The following is a 27,671-nucleotide window of genomic DNA, read 5'->3' as shown; positions in this document are numbered from 1 at the left end:
CATGGACTTACAAGCATTCTGTCCTTCTTGGGCACGCAGAGCTGTTGCACAATTTTACACCCATTTACTGTCTGTCACAAATCGCCCTCTGCGGTCACATTACACAGCGAATGGAAAGGACGGAACAAATGGGAACTAAACAGGAACCAATCAAAACTGTGTGTGTCTAGGTGGAATGACTATAGCCAATGTTTGTGTCCCGTGTCGGCCGCCATACCCTGGGCTTGAAGGCGATGAGCTTAAGGACCATCTCCACGGTGAAGACAGCTGTGAAGACCATGTTGAGGATGTCCATGACATAGTTGAAGAGCGGCGACTGGCCATAGTGCTGTGGGGAGAGGGTGTGCAGTCACTGCGTTATCACACACGCACACATGCACATACACACACACACACACGCGTGCATGCACGCACGCACACAGACACACACCGTTTCGAAAACGGCTTCATGCGGCAGGACAAGGCGTGAGCCAGATGGGGGCCGCAAGGAAGAGCACAGGCTGAGAGGGTAGAGCTTACCTGTACAGCCAGGCACAGCGTGTTGAGCATGATGAGTACGAACATGATGTACTCGAAGCCCGTAGAGTTCACGACATACCAGAACTTGTACTGATATGGGTTCTTGGGGATGTACCTGCGCAGGGGGCGTGCCTTCAGGGCATATTCCACGCACTGCCGCTGTGGGGGATGGCAACGTGAAGTTAGATCACACACACACACACACACACACACACACACACACACACACACACACACACACATAGAGCCGGCTGGAGTCACTTCTCACCTGGTTTTTGTCCAGCTCGCAGTTCTTGTACTCCTTCTCCCCCTGCTCCTGGAAAGTGACGATGACAAAACCCACAAAGATGTTCATCATGAAGAAGGCGATGATGATGATGTAGATGATGAAGAAGATGGAGATCTCCACACGGTAGTTATATATTGGGCCCAGGTTCTCCCGGTTGGAATCGATGGCCTTGTAGAGCAGCCTGAGGAAGCAGGTGGGAGAACGATGAGGTCCGTCAGCAGGCTGCAGGAGAAAGCCTGCACACTGTCTGTCTGTGTGTGTGTGTGTGCGCGCGCGCGCGCGCGTGCTCTCAAGGCTTACGCTGGCCAGCCCTCGAAGGTGGACACGGTGAAGAGCGCCATCATGGCCATGAGCACGTTGTCGAAGTTGAACTCACTGTTGAGCCACTGTCTCTCGCGGATCACCGGCTGGTTCACGTCACCGTCTTTGTACAGGATGTAGGTTCCCCTGCGAAGACGGAGAGCCGTGAACCGGACCGCTCTCGGGTCAAGTGGTTGCTTGAGTGCAGCCTGGGCAGCCCTGCAGTGCAGCTCAAGCCTTAGACACACACACACACACACACACACACACACACACACACACACACACACAGTGCATGTCTCCGGTGGAAGCGGCTCTCGCGCTCGGCGCACTCACTTGCACTCCTCTGGACTGGACTTGGCCTCATCCGAGCAGCGGTAGAACTTGCCCTGCGGTCCCGAGACACACACAGCAGCGGGTTCATTCGTTTGCTTGCTCACTCACATTAAAAAGCTCGGCAACACTTTAGATTTCGACATCGTCGACGCTTTTGCGGCCTCAAGCTGCAAACGCGAGCTGGAAACACTGTGGAAACTCAGACGCTCTTTACTGCCGCATGAAAACAGCTCCGGAGAATTTGTGCCTGTAGGGCGACGCAACGGCACTCCGACTGTGGCCTCCTCACACACTTCTCCTCTGAGGCTGCGAGTGCCACGCAAACACAGAAGCGCGCACACACACACACACACACACACACACACACACACACACACACACACACACACACACTGAAAGTGTCACTGACCTTGAAGAGCTGTACTCCTATGCAAGCAAACATGAACTGCAGAAGTGTGGTGACGATCATGATGTTGCCGATGGTCCTGATGGCCACAAACACACACTGCACCACGTGCTGCAGGCACCGTGGGCAGCGAAGGGCAAAGGTCAGAGGCCCAGAGGCCCGGGGTCCCGCACAGAGAGCACAGCTATCTTTGGGCTTCCGTCACACTGCTTTCTGAGCTCACCTTGAGGCCCTTGGCGCGGTTGATGGCCCTCAGGGGACGCAGCACACGCAGAACTCGCAGGATCTTCACCACGGAGATGGCAGAAGACCTGCGGGGGAGAAGAGCGGTCGGCTGTGGCCTTCAGGGCGACCACGACAGCAGCTCTTTCTGTGCCGCCAGTGTTCATTCCGTCCTCTATGTCCTCTTTGTCCACCTTCTCCGATCTGTCCTCTTTGTCCGCTACATCTTATCCGCTCTCCCAGCTCCTTCCTCTTTGTCCACCTTTTCTAAACTGTCCTCCTTGTCCACACCATCAGGTGCCTGGAAGGTACTTACTGAATGCCAAAGGACACCAGTGACACGCCGACCACCAGCAGGTCCAACAGGTTGAAATAATTACGACAGAATGCGCCTTTGTGCAGGAAAGCCCCGTACGTGGTCATCTGCAGGAGAAGGAGAACAGTTCAACAGCACACACAAACACACATAGACACACACACTCGCACGCACACATGCACGCACACACACGGAGCCTGCGAGTGCCTTCCACACGAAGCGTGTCATTAGGTGTCTCCTGGCCGTTCGGCCCCCACTCCACGAATGCAGCAGAACATTCGCCGCTGCGCCTTGTGCCATCGAGAGCCGGGCTCTCGGCAATAAAGCATGCGGTTTGTTGCCGAGACGACGCGTCTGACACATACTGACACATTCATGGGGGCCACCTGAAGCGCATTGCAAAGTTCCGAGAGAGGAAACGCACACGCGTCCCCAGTGCATGTGGAGAGGGAGAGCGGGCGAGTAGCGCCGAGCATCAGCCGCTCCCCGGGATGCCGCGACGCCCATGCGCTCATGCACTGACCGAGCGAGCGCAAAGGGCCAAGCACTGGAGCCCATGCTGTAACCCTGGAGTCAGGTGCGCGCCCCCTCTTTTACACTTTTACACATGGACGGCTGCCTGGCGTGGTATCGCAGTCGTACCGCGGCGCGGCATTAGCGGCGCGAGAGTTGTGCAGCCGCACCGCGGTCGAAGTGCGATGAGAGCCACGCTCCACTTTTTAAACTTCCAAACATGGGCGCCGCCAAGTGTGCAGAAGTGGCCGCGGTGCTTAGTCGGCTGCAATCTGCAGACCGCGCCCCTCGGTCCGAGCATGCGGCCAGCAGGGGGCGCTCACGTGCTCTCTTAAAAGAGGTGCCATGGCAACGAGAGAGAAGAGACAAGCTAGGTGGCACTGAGAGGCAGGAGACACACGAGGGGTATGCGATAGGGCTCTCGCTGTCAGTAGGGGGTTACCTTCAAAATGATCTCAAACGTAAACATACTAGTGAAGACATAATCTGCATAGCCTAGGACCTGGAAGGCAACGAGACGGTTCGAGGTTACTGCACGAGCACTGGCACAAGCACACAGAGGCACGGAGAGGGCATTTACCTTCAAGAGGATCTCAACAGTAAAGATTGCCGTGAAGGCATAATCAAGGTAACCAAGTATCTGCAAAAGCAACACACACATTTAGTGGCAGAAACAGGAAAGTGAAGAACGAACACGGCTGCATGGCATCCGGGCTGTTGAGGAGACACGGAGTTAGTCCATCCGTCACACAGGCTCTGGGGCAGTTATGAAGGAACAGCTACAGTTGAAGAGTTTCACACAGTGCCCCGAACAACCCCCCCCACCCGCCATTCCATCAACGAGGACACAAAGTCCTGCTGAGACACGGGGGAAAACGACAACAGCCCCGTGACGCGGCGGCTCCTCCGCTTATGAGCGCAACCGCGGCCCAAATCACACACTTCATTTGCGCTCGGGGCAGCGAACGTTTGCATGTCACCGAGCTGAGAGGTCAAGTTTACATTTATTCGTGAAGCTGGACGTTTTCCCCAAAGTGATTTACAGTGTTAATCCACGTACAAGTTTATACCCATCTATACAGCTGGGTCATGTTACTGGGGTAATTCAGGGTAAGTACCTTGCTCAAGGCGACTACAGCAGAAGGTGAGATTTGAACCAACAACCTTTGGGCCCAAAGGCAGCAGTTCTAACCTCTGACGTTCTGGAAACATGTGGACACACACAAGGCAGAAGGTTCATGCTGCAAGACAAAGAGCTGCTGTCCTAGAGAAGGATTTTATGTCTTAAGTGGCCCTGCGTGTAAAACAGGGTGAACTGATGGGAGACATTCGCTCACTGAAAGAGTTTGTGTCTCTCTTACTGCCATCAGCGCACGGTTAGGATTCACTACGAGGAGAGCAGCGTGACAACGTCTCACACACACACACACACACACACACACACACAGCTCGTGCTTACGATGTTCCTCGCAGAGAAGTTGCGGATGGGGTCCTCTGCAGCCAGGGAGACGGAGCTCAGCATGATGAAGACGAGGATGAGGTTCGTGAAGATATGGTGGTTGATGAGCCTGTGACAGGCCACTCGAACCCTGCACACCAAACACACACCACCGTCAGCACACAGACCGTTCTTGCAGCTTGTGCCAGTTGCCGCCCTCTTTATGCCCCAAATGTTACTGGTTCAGGTGGCGATGCGCCTGTTTCAACGTCTCCTTGGCAAATGCGCGAACCTGTCAGGTACTCCACGGTACTACGGTACAACAAGGTGAACAAGCACATGAGCCACGGAGCCTGTAATGAATGACTAATGAAGGAAATATGACGAGTGAATCCAGTGCACTTGTGCCCTGAGGTAACGGCACGTCACAAACACCTGGCACATACACACTCACTCTCTTTCTCTCTCACACACACACACACACACACACACACACACACACACACACTGGTAATGTTCCTGTGCACATGCTCACGGGTTCGTGTTGCTGAAGATGAAGAAGGCGCTGCCTTCAGGGATCGGTGTGATTTTCTCCTTCTTCACAAGCTCCGAAATGGGGGGCCGGGGTCCTGCGGGGACGTCAGGCTCGTCCTCGTCGTCCTCTGCTGGAGGGGGGAGCAGGGAGCCCCCATCAGCACCAGCGTCCGAAACACACTTGTGACACACACTTGGTCCCACCCCTCTTCTAGCATCCTACCTGCTTCTGGGTACGACTCTTTCTCGAGCTCCTCCTCATCCACTGGCACCTGCACAGAGGTGCCATCAGTCCCTGTCTCACACACACACACACACACACACACACACACACACACACACACACACACACACATACACTTTTGACCCCCAAGGATCCCACTGACATACCTTGGTGTCACTGTCACCTTTCTCATCCTCTTTTTTGTCCCCGGATCTGTGGCAAAAAGAAACACCTTCATCGGTGACACAGGCCAAGTACTTGGGACACACAGACGTCACACGCAAACAGGTGTCACGCGCAGGTATCCTGAGAGACTGCCTCCACCTGGCGCTCTTCTTCTTTTCCTTTTCGTCGGCCTCCTCTTGCTGCACCGTGTTCAGGCTCTCTGCATCTGCTAGGTTGTCCACAGCGATGGCCAGAAACACGTTCAACAGAATGTCTGTTTACGATGTCTTTGAGGAAAACCACACCCACTGGCTGGCCCTCGTATCCGAATCCTGTCTCCCTTGTCCCTCCCCGTCCCCACAGCTCAGGGCGTAGGATACAGTTTCCACAAATGAAGAGGATGATGAAATAGATGCAGACGATCATCCCGGACGAGGACGGACCTCCGTAAGCCATGATCCCATCGTACATGACGGCATTCCAATCTTCACCTGTCAAAATCTGAGCACAGCACAGTATTGAGCGACCGAGCGACTGAGCACCTGGGGAAGCTGGCGAAGCTGCACCCCCTGCACTGTTTCTCACGTGAAGTGGAGCGACAAACGAAACGGGAAAAGAAGGTTTCAATAGCTTTCCGCTGCTCTAGTTATTGAGCGCTGTGAAAATAACTTCATTGGCTGCACTTCTTTCCACTGGTCCACTTTCGAGTTTTCATACATACAAATACTATTATCTGATTTATTATCCTTCATTTGTTCAGTACAATCTGCCAGGAGCGGAGCAAACATGAGCTGCATTTACCCTCCAAGCCACCAGGTGGCAGTAAAGAGTCCTTGGGCAGAACAGCAGTTTGGCACCACGTTAATTCAACTCACTCCCACAGTGTTTACAGTTCCTGTCTGCCGTCCCGAGTGTCGGCGATCAGTGACTGCATGATGAACGCTACATATCTTCATGGCATGGATCGCTCAAGTTGCTACTCAACAGGAGTTTACACCAATTAATTTTTATTTTCAGTTTATTTTTCATTTTAAATTAGTTTAAATTTTAACATTACTCAAAGTTATATAAGTATTATGTAAAATATTAACATAAATCATATGCAACCTATATCTGATTCAAATGAGATTTGCATAATTTTACCCATGGACTTTGGAACAACAAATAAAACTGGTGACAGACTTCTGGCTCCAGTGTTGCTGTAAGTTGAGACCTTAGCCTGTAATTCTTGAGAGGCCAAACCTATTAAAAAAAACACTTTGTCATGCTGTGTGGGCAAAACCTAAACCAAACTTTTGTAGAGCTGCACAAGCAAACCATTTTCTAATAATTCCTGATGTGTCATTGCACACAGCTCTGCACACCAACACTCTCCCTTTGTGCACTGCAATGGAAAATAAGCTAAGTTCAGGTATTCAGCCAAATCACGACACCCTCATCAGGTGGACAAATGGCCTCATTCTGCCATTCCTGTCCACTGCTCTTCCTTTTCACCTTCAAGGAATTTAAGGATTTTAGGTGTCATTTTCTACACCCGTGGCTCAGCTGAAGTCACCTGCCACATTCACACCACACCTGTCTGTCGATGTTGTCACATGAAGCATCGGCACTACACTTGCCCAACATCTCAGCTGGGATACGCTCAACACACCCGTCGCCAAACTCAGCTGGAAGACCCAGAGCAGCTAGATGGGTGAGCTCACCTGGAATACGGTGAGAAGGGCCTGTGGAAAGTTATCAAAGGTGCTCCTCTTGGTCTGAGTCTCATCAAAGTTGAACTTGCCTCCAAACACCTGCATGCCCAACAGGGAGAAGATGATGATGAAGAGGAAGAGCAGCAGCAGCAGGGAGGCGATGGACTTCATGGAGTTGAGTAGTGATGCCACCAAGTTGCTGAGAGACGCCCAGTGACTGCAGGAGATGGGACAGAGGAGCAGTAAGAGAAGCTTCAAGAACACACAACGGAACCATGGCACCGCTCCCCCCCGGTTCCCCCCCAGTCCACCCCGACGACGCACCGAGTGACTTTGAAGATACGCAGCAAGCGTACGCAGCGGAACACAGAGATGCCCAGTGGGGACATGATCTCCAGCTCCACCAGGATGGTCTCGGTGATGCCGCCGCACACCACGAAGCAGTCGAAGCGGTTGAAGAGCGACACAAAGTAGGCCTGCAGGCCCAGGCTATACATCTTCACGAGCATCTCGCACGTGAAGAGAGCCAGAAGCACCTTGTTGGCCACGTCTGCAGAACAGGAGAGCACATGCTGAGCACACATTGTTCGTGCCATGCGAGTGCCCCCGACCACCCTCCCCCACGCAGCCCGTGCCATCCTCACCCTGCACCTGCGTGAGCCACCGGGGCTGGTTGTAGTGCTCCGAGGAGATGGTAAGCGTGTTGAGAAAGACCAGGATGATGACGAGCCAGTAGAAGGTGACGGACTTTACCGCGAGTCTGCACTTCCTGCGACAGAATCTGTTCCAGCGACGCCAGCGCCGACTGCAGGACACAGAACTCGGTTAGTGGTCGTGAGCGTGGTGGAAACACACGAGTGTCTGCGCTGCAAAGGTACGATGAGGAGAAGAAGGTTCACTGACCTGAACTTTGACTTTGAAATCTTCTGACTGCCAAGGTGAAGACAAGTCAGTGTTAGGAAGGACATCCTACACACAGCAACACACACACATTTTCTGAACCGCTTGCCCCATACGGGGTCACAGGGAGCCAGAGCCTAAGCCAGCAACACAGGGCGTAAGGCCGGAGGGGGAGGGGACACACCCAGGACGGGACGCCAGTCCGTCGCAAGGCACCCCAAGCGGGACTCGAACCCCAGACCCACCAGAGAGCAGGACCCGGTCCAACCCACTGCGCCACTGCGCCACCGTGCCCCCTCACAGCAACACAGTTACACACAACTACACACAGCAACACAGTTACACACAGCTACAGTCGTGCGGCATGCACCGTAGGAGTCGGTAGAACGCGGCGCTCCTCACCAAAGTGGTGCACAGCACGGCATCTTCTCGTCCTCGCTGTTCACATTCTCTGTATTCACCGACTCCGTCTCGCTCGCCGGCACGCTAGCTGTGGGGCAAAGGGGCCGTTAGGTCTCACACAGCACTGGGTCAACAGAGCCATACATACAGTACGTATCTGCATCAGCAGGTGGCATAGTAGAGCTCCAAAGCAGTACACTTGAACGAGGTACAACTTACCAGGTTAGCTCTTTACACTAAGTTACTTACAATGATTTACCCACTTTCACTGCATCCACCATCAGAGGCACCACAGGAGGAGAGAGATTCAAACCCAGGAGCATCAGTCTGCAGGGCACTGGTCCGACACACCTCACCACCCACTGGTCCCAGGACCGTGTTGCAGCAGTCAAGAGACAGTCACACACAAGGCCAGGAGAGCCACACACAAGTGTGAAAAATCCTAATGCTCCCCTGAGCCTCACGTGTTCTTAGAGCTCAGGATATGAGTACATTCCCATCATGGACCCGAACATTTTATCAAAGCCAGGACTCACGTTCCTTAGTCACAGTGAGTTTCGTGGAGACTCCCCGCAGAGACCCAGGTGAGTGGCAGTGACCACAAATGACACGGGTGGGGAGTGCATGTCCTTCCCACATCCTACATGTGCAGCCTGCCAAACGGCCCCGCCAACGTCACGGGGAGAGCCCGAAGCCGAGCACAGCCCCGGTGTCGTGTGTGCGACTGCACCTGCAGACCAGTGACCTTCACGCTCTGCGGTTGAGGAGCAGAAGGATGACGTGTCACGAGGGGAGAGTGACAGGAGGCACTTCCCTTCCCAGCTACAGCTCAGTGACACAGGCAAATGCCACCCACCTCCTTTTCTCTGTCAGCAGAAAACAGTACACTCATCACTCCTTATCTTACAAGCGGTCGAGTTACGATTGTTTCATGACACAATGTTTTCACGTTTATGAATTGTATTTGTTTAAATACTCTGTTACATTTTCTTTGCGTCTCTCTTTTCGAAAATTTTGTTCTGTAGTGGAGTGAAAGCACGGTGCGTTTTCCTTACAAGCCAACAGACGCCAGTAAAGAGCAGCCAAGCAGAAAACGTGTGGGACCGCCTTCGTTCAACTCACTCCCCCAGTGTTTACAGCTCCCGCCTGCTGTTTCCGAGCGTCACTGATCAATGACAAGATGTAGGAGGGACAGTGATCGTATTTATGGGACGAATCCGTCAAAAAGTTTTTTCTATACTAGCTGAATGTGAGATTTTTACAGAAACTAGGGATGGTAAATGGAGGGACACCTATATTATTAACCTTTTACCGATTGTGACTTAGTGGTAAAAGTGAGCGTCAGTAAAGTGCCACCAGTCCATGACCCTCCAGGTGTGTATAACACTTCTGGCTCCAAGTCAGCGAGCTTCCAGGTATGCAAAAGAGAATGTATACACACAGAATCAGAGAGAGACAGAGAAAGAGAGCAACAGAGAGATAGAGAGAGAACAAGACAGAGAGAGAGAGAGAGAGAGAGAGAGAGAGAGAAACAGAGAGAGAGACAGACACAGAGAGAGGGACAGAGAGAGCGAGACAGAGAGAGCCCGTCTGCTGCTGCGTTTCAGTCCGGAAGTGCTCTGTCGCGACGGCACTGCCACCTACCCCCCACCCCCCCACGTTGCTGACATGTACCCTTATTCATAATTCCTCCTTGTTTCTTCAGCGCACCTCCTACAGACGGAGAGTCACAGAAAGGGGCCGCAGACATGTGACACTCCAGTCCAGGCAAGGTTTGTTTATCCACAGCCACCATCTTAGCTGGCAGACACCTACAGGAGAGCTGTACGCAAAGCTGGCAAGAAGCTCCCGGGCCAAGTGACGGAGGCCTAACTCTGGGGCCCAACGACGTTTCTGTGTAGGGCACCGTTGTAAAGTACTCAGGCGGAGACGCAGTAAAGCTCCGCAGCAGACAAACATGCAAAGCGCTCAGAAAGTCACAGTAGACACACATGCAGCACACATACTCAGAACAATGTAAACAGTCCGATATTCAAAATGACACGACGTTTCCGTACCAGTTACCAAAACACCAATTCAGTTCAACTGCATGAATGTTTCTAGAACATTATTGTCACACAGTGACACCTGAGTCACCCTCAGGATCCTGGGACATAATAAGAAATAAACGGTTCGCTACACATCAGATGACCACAACATCTGTACAAGCTGTTAAAGCTATAAAGGAAGGTAACCATAGGAAACATAGGAAAGGAAAACAAAAACATTCCCAAGGGAAAGGCAAAGGAGAAGAGTAAACCTCTGAGGTTCCCCCCACCGACTGCCACTGCACACCGAAACTCACCATATACACCGAGCAGTGGAGCACAGTGAAACACGGTACTCAAGGGAAAATACTGCTACACCAGTAAAAGAACAAACAATGGAACTCGTTACCTGAATGAAAAGTTTTGGGTGGAAGAAGAGCTAATGAAACATGTGACTACGAGGGCTCTGCTATCGGTCCGTGGTTGAAAGGACTTCGCTTTGCGATGATGTTGAACATTTAATGTAAACGACTCAGACGACAAGAGACGAGAGTAAGTGAAGTGTAACGAAGTTAAAGTGGATTTCTCCATGTACAAGTGCCTTTGAGGATAGAAGGTAAAAAGTACCTAGCAGATACCCTGGAAAGTACAACTTGTCCTGAGAGTGTCACACGGTAACAGGCAGACAAAGTGTGAAAGTCACACACGGCACATGTAGCGCACACATGCAGCACACACACGCTGGAGAGCAGAGAGCAGAGCAAGTGCAATGACACACTCATTTACCATGTGTGTCAGAGGACTGGCTGAACCACCCGAAGCGTCCTTTCTTCTTCTCCATCAAGTCGGCCACAGTTGGCCCTTGGTGCCATGCGGAGGGACACCGAGGGGGGGGGGAGAATGAGTGACAACACGAAACACAGAACACAGGAACGCAGAGCTTGCAGAAAGGGCTGCAACACAACAGCCGCACTGTGGATGCACGATGACGCGATTCCATGGGACATGTGAGTGCAGGTGGGCGCCCTGGACGACGTCCATATGGAATGGACGGAAGCAGACAGAAGAGGAAAGGCGCAGCATCCGAGTCATGGAGAGCGCCTCGGGAGACCAAGGACAGTGTGCTTTAACATGCCCGACTCCCAGGAAGATGCGTTGCGGCCCCTAGGGGGCGTGTGGCCCGACTACAGCAACACGGAGTGCCTTGCCAAACAAACTGTGCGTTCAGGGACACTCACGGTTGCGCTTGCCATCATCATCGCCGTCCTCCTCGTTGTCCGGGTCGATGTCCTCCGCCTGAGTGATCCAGTCCAGGTAGCCTTTGAGGTCCTCCTCCAGCTGCTGTTTCTCCCGCAGCTTCTGAAAGTCTCCGCGTGCTTTCGCCTTCTCCCTCTCCTTGGAAAACTCCCTATTTGAGGACAGGCTGGGTCAGCGATGCATTGCGTTTCTGCCTTAAAGCCATTGATCGTTTTGAAGAACAGAACAGAGATGTGAGAAAATCAAGAATAAAACGGTTCAACCTGATTATTACTCATTTGGGAAACGTTTACGTGATGCCCAGGCTGGTTCTTTACAAAGCAGACTATTAGGCACAAACAGTAACAGAAACACACACACACACACAAAACAGGCACAGAAAGGTCACGAGAAGGTAACATGAGAAGAGCAGCTCTGAGGCTGCAGCCCACGAGATTCCGAGTCTGTGGCGCTGATGCCCCGGGGGACTTGGACACGGCCGACCGCACAGCAGGGACACTTACATCACACTGACTGACTGCTGTGACCCAAGAACCAGGTGCGGCTCTCGTCACTCATCCAGCAAACTGAGCATGTGATGTAAGAGCAGTGTAAGAGCAGTGTAAGGGCAGTGTAAGAGAGAGCTGCCAGCAGATGAGTCAAACGCAGAGGAGCACTGCACTCGTAGGGCCACACTTCACGCCGCCCGCTTACCCACTCAACACACCCAGAACCAGGTTGAGCACAAAAAAGGAGCCCAGGATGATGAGACTAACAAAGTAGATCCAGGGCGTTTCCCACCCAATGGCATCATTGACCTGCGGATGCCAGAGCGGCACGTTAACTCTTCGACGCAGGGGCTGCGGTCCTCTATCTCCAGCAGGGGGCAGGACAATGGAAGGAGACACGGCCGGGGGGGTGGGACAGGGACAGAGAGAGAGAGAGAGAGAGAGAGAGAGAGAGAGAGAGGGAGGAAGCGCTTACCCGCTCAACACACCAAGAACGAGATTTAGAACGAAAAAGGATCCAAAGATGACGAGACTGACAAAGTAGACCCAGGGCAGCTCAAGCCCCATGGCGTCGTTCATCTGCAGCGATAAGCAGCGCCAAGGACAGGCGTGCGGGGGGGGAGGGAGAGAGAGAGAGAGAGAGAGAGAGAGAGAGAGAGAGAGAGAGAGGGAGGGAGAAACGGAAAGAGACGAGCAGAGAGTTACACCTTTAAAACACGCTACATCAACATCATACGCTTTCAGCTGTCATTCATTACACACAGAGCAGTGCCACATCGCATCTCCCCCGCGGTCGTAAAGTCACAATCCACCCTCTTCACACTTCGATACACCAACTGCAGCACTCTGGCAGCACAACTGTTTTGTTGGAATGCGACACAAGGGCTACGTCACGCAACACGCTGGAGCACGGGGCCGAAGAGGGACCCCCACAGAGGGCCAGAGAGGAGCAAGTGCAACATGTTCCCGCAAGACATAGAGCGCACGGAGCCTCATGGGGGGCTGGAGGAGGAGGAGGGCGCAGTGGATGGTGAGGGCTGTGTGTCTGGCTGAAAGTCTAGCTGTGAGCCATCCCAGCATGCAACAGCACCGCAAACAGAACCCGTAGCCCTGGGGAAAAATCTAGAGACGGGCTCTTGGAAGGCCGGACGCGTGTAGACAGAGGTGCGTTACGATGATGCAGATGAGGACGACGAAAGTAAGAGCAGTCACAGTAATAGAGTGCGGAAGTAAACGCTGAATGAGAGCAGCAGTAACAATCAAAAGAGGCTTTTCCTCTTTGCACAAACATTTACTTTTCTTCATGGCGCTGATACCGCGGTAGAGCAAGGCCCCGGCCCGGTGCCACTCACCCAGTAGAGCACGTCGGTCCAGCCCTCCATGGTGATGCACTGAAACACAGTGAGCATGGCGAAGGCAAAATTGTCGAAGTTGGTGATGCCGCCGTTGGGGCCGTGCCAGCCCTCCCTGCATACAGTACCGTTGACGGGGCATTGGCGCCCATGACCTGAGATTGCACACGGTGCAGGTTCCTCCTCCGCAATGATGTCTGCGGGAGAAAGGGACACACACACACACACACACAGAGTCGTTTCCCTCATCATTATTATCCCTCCTACTACCATTGGTGGTATTACTGTAGTTAGTTACACCGTTACTGTACTCAGTCATAACTATTGGGGTGAAAGGCCTGACGCGTCACCAGGATGCTCTCTCCACAGACTCAGTGTATGAAAGAGGTGGGACAAGAGGGACATGTGACGACATTTAGTGAGCAACAGGCAACACCCCAAACAGAAAGCATTATGTGTCACAACAAGTATCTTTTCAGTCGCATGGAATAGGATAAAAAGTGAAATGAACATAAGAAACAGAGGTACTTGGCAAGGCCAGTGTAAAGAGGGTAAACATATCTCATAACATTTTATACAAGGAACACACACTTATTCTAGTACACTGACATACACTGGTTCCTCATGTTAGGAATGCAGCCGAGACTGGAAATTAACCTGTACTTCAGTGACGCCAGCCGCTACATCAACAAATCGCGGTAAAAGGCTAATAATAAAATATCACATATACATATATGTGTGTGTGTGTTTGTAATAAAGAACATAATAAAATAAGTTGTAATAGAGAGTACTTTTTTTCACAATTTGTTATAAACTTTGAGCTACATTAAACTTAAAACGTTACACTGATGGAAAATGACATCTCCGTACTCTTGTGTTTCATGCCCTTTTTGCCTGATTTCCAGTCCCGTTAACATGTGAAATGCTCCTCATCCTTTCACTGGTGAGAGACACGCAAGAGCACCACAATCGGTGAGCACGGAACACCGTGGAAGAGTGCTGAACGAAGGTGGCGCAGTCCCGAAGGCTCTCCTACTCTGTGTGGCGGCTCTTTACTGCCACCTGCAGGCTGCCGACGGGACGGTGCTCACAGCTGACCTGTGCCGGCAACGAAGCAAGTCGCGTGCATCTTCCCGATGAAGAGCTCCAGTCCGATGATGGCGTATATGATGATCACGAAGAGAACGAGGAGGGCGATGTGGAGGAGGGGCACCATGGCTTTTATGATGGAGTTGAGCACAACCTGTAAACCTGGGCAGAAAGAGGAGGTGCGTTGGCAAGAGCACGTTCACGCAGGTTCGATGAGCACTTTCCAGATGCCGGCAGGCTGGCACCGCGGTACGCACTGGGAACTCCTGAGACGAGCCGCAGGGGGCGCAGCACACGGAACGCTCGCAGCGCTTTCACATCAAAGCCCCCTGGTTTCCCCCCGTGGCCATGTGCCGCCGAGTTGCTTCCTGCTGTGTCCGACTCCTTGTCTTTGGTAAGAAACTCCAAGACAACACTAAACAACCTGCAGCAGAGCGGAACACACACACTCTTAATGCAGCACACACACACACGCACGCACGCACGCACGCACACACACGCAGCACGGCATACTTACCCTATGACTACAATGACAAAATCCAGCATGTTCCAGCCATTGCGCACATATGCATTCTGGTGCATTACTAATCCATACGCTATAATCTTCAAAAATGTTTCAATTGTAAAAATGATAAGGAAGGCATATTCCACTGTTTCCTGGGGAGGAGAGAGACATTGGGGGGAACACGTTAATCATCAGACATCTGCAACACTTTACTATGCACACACATCTAACCCCGGCATGGAGCTGAGCAAATTCGGGTCTGTCGGGTTTGCACTCTGGACAAGCAGAAGTGAGGTCACACACACACACACACACACACACACACACACACACACACACACACACACACAGGTAGTAGCTGTTCACACACAATCACGAGCTCCCATGTAGAGCCACAGGGCAGGACGTGAATGTGATTCCTTTGTGGAAACAATGGACATGGAGGTGCGGAAGAAGCCATTGCTGTTTCTCTCATGGAAGATCTACAGTCCACTCAGCAATGACCCTGTGAGGTGGAGGAGCTCGGTGCTCCTGATGGGGTGATGGGAGCGACCGGGTCCAGTAAAGAGAGACAGACCAGTAGGACCTGTAGGGTCCTGTTAACGACATCTCTCTGCACTCTACGAAGTACTTTGTCCCCATCAAACCTGTGTCCCTTTGGCTGAGCAGCAGAGTGACGCAAGCAGCTCTTACACCGTCCTGTATCGCAGTACCGGCAAAATGGCAGATGTACACCGAATTCGTTCATCTTTACCATGTGGCTTACAGTGTGAGGCCTCCACACTGAGTGACTTACAGAGCACGGTAAGCTTTACCATAGGATGCCACCGCCGGAGGGGACTCAAACTTTACTCTTTCGACTACAACCGAGAGTCGCGAGCACTCCAGTAGGAAAGCTCGCTTTCTTCTCGGCATCTCGTTTCTGCAGAGTCCCTGCTCAGCGGCGTTGGGCCCACAAGACAAACCAAAGACGCAAACAGGAGGGAAACGAAGCGGCCGATTCGACAAAAAAACGAGACGGAGCTCTCGAGGAGCCGGCGTGGGGTCCGTTCCCAGCATGCTTGGCACGTCTGCGGCAACACCTCGCAGGTTGGAACGGCGGTGCTACGCCGGGGGTGCTGGAACCCGTGCCAACGCTCTTCGCTGTTTAATGAAGCGGCTCGGGGCCAAAGCACAGGAACCAAGCACACCGTAATTGAGTGTAATTCATGTTGTCACATGCACTGTTTGAGGGAGCGGTTAACGGGCTACGCACGACTCACAGTAATCGGTGCTGTCATTCAGCACGACCCCCTCCCCCACCCCCTTGCGTGCACACATACATGCACACCCTGCATGCTCTAAGAGGGGGATCGCATGACTTTTGACCTAGGCATCCACAGGAGACACCACCTGTGTCCCCACGCTACCTGTAAGAGCTCCTTGTGGCTGAGCTCCTTTTACCACAGTAATTACTGTACAGAACCTATGAAATGCAGCAATTTGCTCATAAAAGGGTCTCGCTGTGCTCCTGCGCGATGAAACCCTCCCACTCGGACGCACACGCCTCTTCACACATGAGTGGAGCGCCAGCCGCAGGGCACTCCGCAAATATCTCTGAGTCAGTGGCACAGCGCAGTCCTCTGTGGGTTTGCGAGGCCACGCCCCCTCCCCCAACAGCGCTCCCCAGCCTCACGCACCAGGGTACCACAAAACAAAAAAGAAGCGGTGTTATATTGGGTGTAGTGGCAGGACGAAACACACTGACATTGCTTTTATTATTTGTTTTTCATGAATAATAACACACACGTGTGTGTGTGAGACCCATTCAATGGACACGTGGATTGTTCGCCACCTTCTCCAGATCACCAGCGCACAGGAACACCAGACGGAAGCCGCAGATACTGTGAAAAAGAGTCCGATTAAGGACGTCTGCACTATTTGGGAGCTCTTTGCTGCCATCTACTTGCTCGGAGGGTAAACACGGTAACCTGACAGTAACCTGTAAGAGGGTGTGTGACTGTTGCACTCACATGAGCATGAAGGGACTGACTCATCATAACGGAACACTCAGCATCACGAATGGATTTTATCCAATTTAATGTACAACATTTCTACATACACGGACAGTGACACAGAGAGAGAGAGAAAAATACTGCGCTATTTGTAAACACGCAGGAGGCTGATAAAGTGGAGCATCTCTGAAAATGTGAACCTAGTACCTTACATGAGTCTGGACGCGTGTGTGTGTGTGTGTGTGTCTCCCGCACCCCGGTCCATCCTATCACTTCATTAGAGTGAAGAGCTGTGATTAATTTGGCTCAGGGCACAAATGAGCGGTTATGTCCTCGTAAAGCCCCTATTTAGTCCATTGGCTGGTGCCAGTCAAAGAGGCCTTTAGCGCTGCTCCGTCCTGGTCTCCAGGGCACGTCCCACCCGGCGCCCGAAACGTGCAGAGGGGCCTTCTTCACAGGCACTTCCACTGTGCCACCGCGCAAATCTTCCCTCCTTTCTAATCCCTGCACACAGTGTTAGTCTGAGCAGGAAAGAGGTTGTTAATGGGCCAACAGGCTGAGACTGGGGAGGTGCTCTGCTCTGCTTGGCGTGTGCGTGTGTACAGCGCTGCATTTACAGCGTGAGGATGAGTGACATAATTATCAAAAAGTTGCTGACTAACCCATAAGCCCCAGTGGTGTCCAGCACAGCACCCCTGATGGACAGGGCACCACAGCCCCACCGAGCGCAACGCAAACAGCAGTACGTATGTGGGCAGCAGGTGGCGTCAACCTGCAATTGGCCCACATATGTACTGCTAGGCCCCAGGTTCGAATCCCCCTGCTGCTGTAGGGCCCTTGATTGAGGTACTTACCCTGAACTGATACAGTAAAAATTACCCTGCTGTATTGATAGGTCATTCAGTGTGTATAACAGTGTATAAACGTCACTGTCAGTCAGATTAATGAAGAGTAATAACTGTATGTGTGTGTGAGAATTAATACTCATGTGCCACTCACAACTCCTTAAAAAAACGCAGGTTTATTGTTATATTTCCTCTTTTCTCTGCGTCGACCGTTCCACTGGTTCTCCATCAGCTGAAAGATTCACGTTGCACTTTGCCCAGGAAACGCATTGGCTCCGTCACTGCGCTCGTTTTGGAGCTGGACACTCCTGGTCTCCATGCCAAGTGATCCTAACGCTGCCACCACTAGCAGTACCTCTCTGGTCTGCTCGGTCCACCTTTTATTTTCAAATTACTGTTACTATTATTATTATTACTATGATGGTTACTACTGTTGTTATTAAGCAGAGCCCTTTGTCCACGGCAATGCGCAGCGCCCTTCACAAGGTCACGGTACGGCACTCAGGAGCACGGGGCCGATTAAGAAGCCGCAGCGAAGACGCAGGAGGCCTCGTTCTGGGGAGTCGAGCTGCGGGGGGCCGAGAGCAGACGCTGCTCTCGCCTGCTTCTTCATCTCACTCCCGCATAAGCAGCTATTTTTAGTGCCATCATTTTCCGGGAAATAATCGCGTTTCGAGCCCGAGTGGCGCGGCGGCCTGCATGTGGCGATAGTGCGCAGACGCAGTGGGAAATTGATACGATGCACAATGTGACGCGACATGCTGCACGTGTCTCACATGTGTCCTCTGTCACAGAAGACGTCACTTAGTGTTCGCACAGTCGACACACACCACTGCCACACCGGTGAAATGGGCGGGGCCACATTAACTGGAGCACTGCAGAGCCTCATGATAGCGTTTTGCCTCGTTTCATAACCATTCAGACACTGATCTGTTCATTGTGCTCCCGCAACAAGAAACAACAAGAATAATCGCTATTAAGAAAATGAAATTAATAATGAAAGAGAGACAATACAAAAATAATCTACACCTCACTGTTTCAGCTCATAAAGTGCCTCCAAAAGACAGCCTGACACTCTCAGGACGTCCCTCCCGAGTGTGTGCGTGTGTGTGTGTGTGTGTGTGTGTGTGAGCGTGTGTCAGTGCAGGGCCAGGACCACAAGTCACCACACACGCGTGCAGAGAACAACATCAGAAGCTCCACCAGGTGAGCAGATGGTCCACAAGTGGTCAGAACTGTAATGCAGGTCGAACGTGAACTTTCCTAGAAGAGGACGGGGACACACTACGTAGGAGCAGCACTGAGCGAACGCACTTCCGTTTGATGTGTAATACAGAAGGGGACACATCCAGTGAGCCCGCGTCTCTCTCAGTACACCATGAGCACAGGTCCGAGCGGAACGGCCTCTGGCGCTGGGACCGCTGGTCACTTCCTCTGACTCTAGCGCACTCCCCTTCTCTGGGTTCAAGCGAAAGGTCTCAGCACGTGTGAAAATGGCACAGTTTCTTCTCCCGGTCAAAGGTCGTCATCAGCACCTCTCCTATAACTAGACACAATGCCCCCGGTGGCTTTCGGTCACCCCCTCGTGGAGCACAGCGTGTCTCCGTTACAGCCGCAGGACACAGCAAGGAGAGTGCAGTCCAAGTCATTGCCTCCTTCCCATTTTCTTGCCGTTTACCTGTACTTTACCCCCGCAGGGCAGTAAAGAGCTGGTACAAACAGCCTCACGACGCACTGTTGGTCCACGCACTGCTGGCCACGGGAGGCGTGTGTCAGCTGCCCCCCTGGGCTCCAGCAAAAATCAAACCAAATCACCATGACGACAATACCGAGCTCTTGCTTTACTGCTCTCAGAGTGCAGAGCAGAGCAGAGGAAGCGCAGTACGGCCCGCGAGCTACCGTGTTTGTGGAGGTAGACGCAGGGACTAGTGTCAAAGCACGTGCATCAGCCTCTGCGTGTGTGTGTGCATGCGTGTGGATGACAGGAGAGAGAGCTGTGTGGAGAGCTGGCGGCGGCGCGGGGCTCAGGTCGGTGGCCCACATTGGTCAGGTGGCCCAGAGACACATCAGTGTGTATTAGTAATTAGAGCCGTATTTAATGAAGCTTTAACTGCTCCGCATGGGGGGGGGGTGGGGTAAACGGCGCTGCAACACTAACCGGGACCTCGAGGGTGTGTCGGCACATGGCGCTCACACACTGGTGCTGCTCACGCATAAGCCAGGTGTGCAGACAGCATGTTACGACGACACCCGCCCGACCCCCGGGACATGACACCTGCACCGCGCGCATACCCACAGTGCACTGCATTTACACTGTACGGCCTTTCCCCCAGGTGGTGCTGTACTGCCTCCTAAACACTACCAGGACACTGCACACACATACTGCAGTATAAAGACAGTTTGGTGAGAAATCTCTACAGCCTCTGGCCATTTCGGGATGTGACCTCAGGCAGGTGTGTGCCGACAGCACCTCCTCGGGGCGCTGTTCTCAGGTGTCGATCCCCTGCTGTCACAGCTTCTCTTCAGAAGGGTCCCAGTGTGAGAGGGCACATCGAATGGCCATACTGATCGCTGTACACCCGACCGCTGCTCACCAGTCTCACCACACTCAGAGGAGACGGTCGAACGACAATCACTGAGGTGGGAGCGCAGAAGTAGGACAAAGATTACATTCAAGGACCAGGAGAGTAAAAACACAGTGAAAACAGGACCATGTGTTGGGCACAGAAAACAAGCAGCAGTAAGACGGTACCAGAGAGGACAGGTAGAGACCACATCCTGTACCATGCAGTGCAGACGGAGACACAGAATGGGACACGAGACAGAAACAGGATGGTCTCAGGACAGCGGACCATGATACCATTTGTTGTCCCACCAGCACTAGATCCCCTGACTGCACTCTGAAGCAGAACTCCTGCGCATCAATGCCCTTTCTCACAAGTTCTCACAAATGATAAAGGCTGTAAGTTTATTGGTCAGAGTGCTCCCCCCCTCCCCGTGGACCTTATCCTCGTCGACCTGCGTGCAGCATTTAACACTTTCGACCATGGGTTCCTGCTATCCTCAAAGGAACAGCACTGGAATGGTTTCAGTCCCACCTATAAGATAGATCCTATCATCCTATCAAGTGGTCCGGCAGAGCTCCTGTTCTCCTCTGCCTCTCTCAACCGGTGTCCCGCAGGGCTCGGTACTGGGTCCTCTGCTCTTCTCGATCTACACTTCCTCCCTCAGCCTGTTCATAGCCTCCCGTGGATTCAAATAGCACTGCTACGCTGACGATACCCAGCTCTTCCTCTCCTTTCCACCTGGAGCATCAGACATTTCCGCGCATTGCTGCCTGCCTGTCGAACATCTCTGCGTGGATGTCTGATCACCACCTACAACTCATCCTTTCCAAACAGAGATTCTTCACCTCCCAGCTGGCCTGTCCTCCTGTCACGATCTATTGATCAACCTGGACAACTCACTCATTTTCCTACCTCCTCGGCTAAGAGTCTGAGAGTGACGATTGACTCGAGTCTGTCTTTTTCTCAGCACATCGAAGCCACAACCCGGTCCTGCAGACACAGCCTGCATAACATCCGCAGGATCCGTCCTTACCTCAGAACTGACTCTGCACAACTACTTCTCCAGGACATAGTGACATCCTGTCTGGATACTGCAACTTTCTCCTGTGTGGCCTTCCTGCTACTGCCATCAAACCTCTACAGCTGATACAGAATACCATGGTACGAGTTGTGTTTGCCCTGCCAAAGGATTCCCATGTATCCCCCTCCTCGTCTCTCTCCAAAGGTTTCCTGCAGCTGTCTGTGTCAAACCCCCCTCTCTGCTCCCTGATATCTACAAGACCTGATTACTCACTACACCCCAGTCAGACTGCTATGATCCTCCATGTCTGCCCACTTTGGGCCCACCCATGTGTGGTCCAAAACTGAAAGCGTCTAGGTTCTCAGTTTTAGCCTCAGTGTGGTGGAATGAGCTGCCTGTGTCCCTCAGAGCTCCTGAATCCCTCCCACACTTAAGAAGGGTCTCAAACCCATCTCGTTGAGAGCCACTTCTCACGTGATCTCCTGACAGCTCCATCAATGAGTCCAACACCATCTGCTATGTATTTGGATGTCACTTGTATAAGAGCTACTGGAGGAATGTGAACCAGCAACATGACGGAGTCACACACACAAGCTGTGTGTCCATGTGTGTGTATAAAGGTCTTTGTCTGTTGGAGATGTACTGTTTACTCTCAGCTGTGCATCACCATGGAGATGCACAGATGAATGAATGATTATAATGTCAATTTTCTAGTCCAAAGTGGAATCGGTCACTTGTGCTTCTCAGTGAAATCGCCCATAAGCCACGAAGACATTCGAACCCATCGTTGTTTCACGCACACTCAAACATGTTCCCTTTCCAAGTGGGAAAAGCAGCTGTTAGTCAATAGCCGATTCGGTGTGACATGTTCTCAAAAGACGAACTGCTCCCCCCAGGACCCCAGGATAGGCACATAAACATAGAACACGTTCTTGGGCAAAGTTGTCATTTCAGTGCAGAGCGAACATTCGCTCACTTCCCCACACTCATTTGTAGCCAGATGGCGACTAGGTCCTCCGCGAAGGCAGCAGGACGCCGTGCTGCAGTACAGGCGTCACACATGGACAGACCTTTCGGCCGAACAGCGAAAGACCATTTATTCCCCAGTGTGCTCAGCGCTCACATTGCATCTTTTTCCAGAAAATGTGTTTTAACCTTTTTCACTGTACAAGTTAGACCATGAAGCTATTTCTTTACTAAATTTTGAATACTTTTCTGTCAGCTAATGTGCAAGTACATCCTTTAGGAGAGAGCTACAGGAAGTTCATGGCTTGGCATTTCATAACCCTTCGAGCCAGTGGCATTTATCCTTGTCCCCAACCTTCCTGGGGGTGCTGGACTGACCCAGAGCACGGCGTCCGGAGAAGCAACAGCGCACACAGCTGAAACGACCAATCAAAGCATAGTGACAGTGACAGCTGACCCAGTCCACCAATGAGAGGACTGGGAAACAAACACCTCTGGTTAAACAGCCAATCAAACTTCTGACAGAGTGGTTTCATCATCGGTCAGGGACTCGGAGTCCAGGGGGAGAAACCGTAACCCTCAGAAATGACTGTTAAAGGAAGCGCTTAAATAAAAACTTATTAATACTAATAATAACTAACAATAGTAATAATAATAATAACAAAGCAATATCCGCAGATCCGACTAACCATTCCCTTCACACAAGGCCCCGTGCACAGAAGATCGTCGCCAGATGAGGAACCGCAGCTGCACTCACCAAGTCATGGTTCGTCGAGTTCGAGTCGTCCTCAGGAAAGGGGATATAAACAGCCAGGGCCATGCAGTTGGCAAAAATAGCTATTAGTATGAAGATATCAAATGGCCTGCAATATCTCATTAAGGAAAACAGACAAAACGTGACAAGAGCTCCGCGAAACATGGCCAGCAGAGGTGCATCATGGGAATGCTCATTATTGAGACACGAACAGTTACTAAATTATGTTTTTTATTCCCAGCCCCACCCTGGGCCAGCACCGGACACAAAGTAAAGGCCCAGTAACACTCCGAGGTGACGCGAACGCCCTGAGGGACCCACACCGCATCACTCCCCGCAGTGCAGACAGCGCCCCCAGAGGCGACAGAAGGATACTTCCACTCGACGAGGCTGATGCAGGCTCTCCGGAGAGGGTTGTTCAGGGTCAGGCAGAAGAGGGCGCGCGGAGGCCGGCTGTTAGCCGAGCTGCCCTGCTTCTTGCTCTTGGCGTACTGCTGCCTCTTCCTCTGGGCGAGCGAGCTGGCAGGCGTGGGGGTGGGAGCGGGTGCGGGAACCGGGCCGGCGGGGGCGGGGCCAGTGGCACTCATGGCCTGGGCTGCAGCACGGAGCGGGGCCTGCCAGGGGAGCTCTTTCGGTGCAGGGGCCGAGGGGCACGCTGAGCCGGGGGCTGGGACGCTGGTGCTGATGGCATAATTTGCCTCTTGGGGAAGAGAAGGGGGTGGCAGATGGTCACACCACGGACGGGACGGGGAAGGGTTGTGGCAACGGGACAGGTGAGAAGTCAGTGCTCTTTGTCACAAGTTATCTACGTGTGTGTGTGTGTGTGTGTGTGTGTCTCTGTGCTATATTTGTATGGAGACAAAAAAAGAATGACATACAGTCATCCCCCTCTTGTGAACCTGCAATAACCTAGACAGCAACACTGAGGTTTTTCAGCACCTCAGCACTGTGGCTCACTGTCCAAATGTAAGATAATACTAAAAATAATAATAATAAATGCACTTGAAATCTTACAGCACGAGGTTCATGCACTGAGTTACTTGCAATGATTTTCCCATCTGAAGAGCAGGATGACTTTGAGCATGTGTGCATTTAGCGAATGTTGACAGCTCTAACTACTGCGCCACCTACTGGTGCACTGTGTAGAAATTCCAGATAACATCCATTACAAACTGCTTTGCTCTGGTGCAACATTCATCGTTTTAAGAAATTAGCTCATAGCTATCCTGCATTCATACAGCAAGTACTCAGAGGACAGGTCCTTCGTACCTGGACCCTCCCCCTGCCTCCCCATCAAAATGTTCAGGGCACACATGGCACCCAAGGTCATGTGCAGGTTTTCAGATGAGAGGAAGGTGAGTGCATGGAAGTCACTAAATCACTCAGGTAACGCATACTAAATTATTTACATGACAGAACCCTTCACAGGGAATCAAATATCAATCCAGAATAGCCTAGAAACTTCTAGTGACCACCTGACAGAACCACTGATGAGCATGTGCGCATTACTGGGATGAGATGGAGATCGTTACAGGGACGAGCAGGACACTGTTACACGGATGAACAGAAGACTGGTACAGAGATGAGCAAGAGATGTTTTGACCAGTTCTCCGTTCTCCTCTCAGCTCCTCAGTCCCACACACCACTGAAATTCTCACCCATCTGTGCCATCACCAGCACCCACAGTCCCAGTACCCATGTCATTCCCCAGGGGCCTCAGTGGCCAAAGAGTCACACCCAGTGTTATAAGTCCAACTGCTGAGCCCCTCTCTCCTGCTATAGACTCACTGAGAGCCTCGCAGCTGACAGGTAATCGGAGCAAATACTGCGACTCCTTGGCTTCTTTATCAGGACTTTAACCGCACGCCTAAGCAAAGGATGGATTGCGCTTTAAGACTCGTTACACAACCCTTTACCCTTGCGTGAGTCAGTCACGCTTGTTTCCTCTTTGAGACGGTGGCACAGCCAGGTATATTGATGTCCATGTTTCTGCTAATTGGACAGAAAGTTGGAGGCTTGTCAGATGCCACAATGTCCCACAGAGATCCATTTAAAGACACCTGGGCAGTCACAGATGGACCCATGAAGAAGCCGCTCTACGGTCTGTCGCTGAACGCTCTCTGGTGATCTCAGGTTTGTTTCATGGGTGAAAACAGGAAAGGTAAATATCCCCAGGTTTGCTGAAAGAAGTGAGAGGATTCCCCCCCCAAAAAAAAGGGGACATCAGTAAGTGCCCAAGATCTCCATCCTCCAGCAAGAGCAACGTTGCACCGAGGCGTCAACCGGGCTGTACTGCCGAATGACTCTCAGCCAAAACACAGACGAAAGAAGAAAGAGATCAATTCGGCTTTGGCTGCGGCAGGGGAGGGGGGTGCGACGGAGGCGGTGCCGGCGCTGAGGACGAGGATGGGAAGAGAGGTGCGGGTGCGGCGTGCCTCTGGATGGGGATGGGATGGGATGGAGCGGACGCTGGGGCCGCCCGTCAACGAGCAACGAATTCCCGGCCGTCGCTCCGATTCCTCGCTGCGCCGCCGAAGTCCTTGACCTCCCCGGCCCCTCGGGAGGACGTTGTCACGAGGACGTGGACAACGACGCGACCAACCCGGTGACATTAACGCAGCCGAGTCCAAGCGACCGCCAATATGAACCCAAACCGACCGACCAGCCCAACACAGGCGTAATAAGGGGGTAAAATGGAGCAGTTACTACATCACCTGCTACACAAGGACTGAGGGCTGACAAGAGAGACGCTCATGTGTCACGGGTGACATTCATGTTGTCCTTGTTCACTTCCAGCCAGCCAGTGTGTGTGTGTGTGTGCGCGCGCGCGCTGAAAAGGAGAAACACATGATCATGATGATGATGATGATGCAAAGACTACAGCTCGAGCAATAATAAAATGATTAATAAAAACGTTGACGATGATGATGGCGAGCGCAGCGGTGCGTTAAGCGGGTCGGACTGCGGCTCCTCAATGTGGGACACGCGCTGCTCCGTGTTCCTCACATCCCTGCGCCCTATCCGATCGTATGTGTATGTCAGTGCGCCCGCCCGGTTCCCCGCGCTCGCTCTCTCTCTCCCGCTCCGGTCCGGTCCGGTCCGGTCCGTTTTGTCCCCGTTCGCGACCCGCAATCATGAGCTCGCTGACCGCCCGGCTTAATGCAAGTCAAGAAGACGAAAGAAGAAGAGCCGAGCGAGTCGAGGAGGGAGTCGAGGGACGCGTCGTTCGTTCGTTCGCTCAGCGGTTTCTTTCCGAGCGGCGGCCGCTGGCTGGCTGGCTGGCTGGCTCGTCCATATATATTCTTTATTTATTTATTTATTTATTTATTTATTATCGGCTTCATTTCCCATTTAGTTACGGTACGTGCGTCCCCGCGGCTAAGATAGCATGTTGCTAGCGGGCTCACCTCGCCTCAGACTCAGCGCCCGGCGACGACCGACCGACCGGCGGGAGAAAAGCGCCGGCGGAGCCCGTGACTGAGGCGGTACCAACCTGGGCCGAAGACGCTGCTGCTCCCGGCAGGTGTGACTCCCTCGTTCCCGGTAAAATCAGGAGGAAGAAGAAGAAGAGGAAGGAGAGACTAGTCTAGAGGGAAAAGGAAAGAAAAAAAAAAAAAAAAAGAAAGAAAAAGAAACACCTCCAGCGCTTCGGGGGCCCGAATCCCGCACGTCCGCGCGCTCCGCTCCGCACGCCAATCAACACTCTCCGGCTCGAGGGCACGCGGCACGCGCGCGCGCGCTCATGCTCAGCCGCACCGTTTGGCGCGAGCCGAGACGGAGAGGGAGAGATGGCGGTGGGAGACGAGCGCGCACGAGCGCGTCCTCGCGGGGAGTCCGCCGCCGGGCAGCGCAGGAACGAGCACGTGGCTCGCGCAGCCCCGCTACGAGTGACGTGTTTCTCCGAGGAGGACGGTGTTTACCGCGGTAATGCGTGCGCTGTACTGTGGTAACAAGGTGCTCCCGTCGGCCGGGCCCGTGAGACACAGCCGAAGCGGCACAGTTTCCCATGAAGGTCATTACTGTTCACTTACTGTGTTATTACTGTTCTCACACACGTCGATTCCGTGTTCGTAACTGTGTCGCTGATACACCTCTCAATTTTAATAAGAGAGGGGGGTGCAGCGGGTTTGGCCGGGTCCTGCTCTCCGGTGGGTCTCGGGTTCGAGTCCCGCTCGGGGTGCCTGGGTGCCTGGGTGTGTCCCCTCCGGGCTAGGCTCCGGCTTGGAACGAGCGGTTTCAGACAGCGTGTTTCTAGAGCGCTGTTGTCACACAGTGACACCTGAGTCACCCTCAGGATCCTGGGACATAATAAGAAATAAACGGTTCGCTACACATCAGATGACCACAACATCCGTACAAGCTGTTAAAGCTATAAAGGAAGGCAGCCGTAGGAAACGTAGGAAAGGAAAACAAAAGCGTCCCCAAGCGAAAGGCAAGGAGAAGAGTAAACCTCTGGGGGTCTGAGCGTCAGTGGCCGACTCCACCTCCCACCCCCCACCCTAGATGGGCGCTGTGGGCAGAAAAAGAAGAAGAGTGCCAGTAGGAACAG

The 27,671-nt window shown here is 52.7% G+C and overlaps 1 protein-coding gene across 9 annotated transcripts in view; it reads right to left on the bottom strand.

Annotated features, from left to right (window-relative positions):
- Window positions 1-26,863, bottom strand: part of LOC108933838 (voltage-dependent L-type calcium channel subunit alpha-1D-like) — a 43,969-nt gene extending 17,106 nt beyond the window's left edge. For 2 of the 9 annotated variants that reach the window (XM_029251719.1, XM_029251722.1), the window contains exons 1-29: window positions 26,616-26,862; window positions 23,498-23,822; window positions 23,126-23,231; window positions 14,988-15,127; window positions 14,728-14,894; window positions 14,480-14,632; window positions 13,382-13,578; window positions 12,505-12,608; window positions 11,523-11,692; window positions 8,258-8,345; window positions 7,859-7,885; window positions 7,600-7,760; window positions 7,280-7,505; window positions 6,965-7,172; window positions 5,642-5,762; window positions 5,421-5,535; window positions 5,264-5,309; window positions 5,097-5,145; window positions 4,875-5,004; window positions 4,361-4,490; window positions 3,344-3,541; window positions 2,389-2,495; window positions 2,074-2,161; window positions 1,854-1,961; window positions 1,445-1,497; window positions 1,109-1,255; window positions 788-989; window positions 520-678; window positions 218-328 (exon numbers count right to left, since the gene is read on the bottom strand). In XM_029251719.1, the coding sequence (XP_029107552.1) occupies window positions 218-328; window positions 520-678; window positions 788-989; window positions 1,109-1,255; window positions 1,445-1,497; window positions 1,854-1,961; window positions 2,074-2,161; window positions 2,389-2,495; window positions 3,344-3,541; window positions 4,361-4,490; window positions 4,875-5,004; window positions 5,097-5,145; window positions 5,264-5,309; window positions 5,421-5,535; window positions 5,642-5,762; window positions 6,965-7,172; window positions 7,280-7,505; window positions 7,600-7,760; window positions 7,859-7,885; window positions 8,258-8,345; window positions 11,523-11,692; window positions 12,505-12,608; window positions 13,382-13,578; window positions 14,480-14,632; window positions 14,728-14,894; window positions 14,988-15,127; window positions 23,126-23,231; window positions 23,498-23,709 (3,723 nt within the window). In that variant the 5' untranslated portion in view covers window positions 23,710-23,822; window positions 26,616-26,862. Of the gene's footprint in view, window positions 1-217; window positions 329-519; window positions 679-787; window positions 990-1,108; window positions 1,256-1,444; window positions 1,498-1,853; window positions 1,962-2,073; window positions 2,162-2,388; window positions 2,496-3,343; window positions 3,542-4,360; window positions 4,491-4,874; window positions 5,005-5,096; window positions 5,146-5,263; window positions 5,310-5,420; window positions 5,536-5,641; window positions 5,763-6,964; window positions 7,173-7,279; window positions 7,506-7,599; window positions 7,761-7,858; window positions 7,886-8,257; window positions 8,346-11,522; window positions 11,693-12,504; window positions 12,609-13,381; window positions 13,579-14,479; window positions 14,633-14,727; window positions 14,895-14,987; window positions 15,128-23,125; window positions 23,232-23,497; window positions 23,823-26,615 lie in introns of all 9 variants that reach the window. The other 7 variants (XM_029251724.1, XM_029251725.1, XM_029251723.1 and 4 more) reach the window with 5 other exon arrangements.
- Window positions 26,864-27,671: the final 808 nt, after the last annotated feature.

The sequence above is a fragment of the Scleropages formosus genome, chromosome 5, assembly GCF_900964775.1.
Source record: "Scleropages formosus chromosome 5, fSclFor1.1, whole genome shotgun sequence".
Lineage (NCBI taxonomy): Eukaryota > Metazoa > Chordata > Actinopteri > Osteoglossiformes > Osteoglossidae > Scleropages > Scleropages formosus.
The sequence above is the reverse complement of the archived record's forward strand: the minus strand, read 5'-3'. Positions and strand labels throughout refer to the sequence as shown.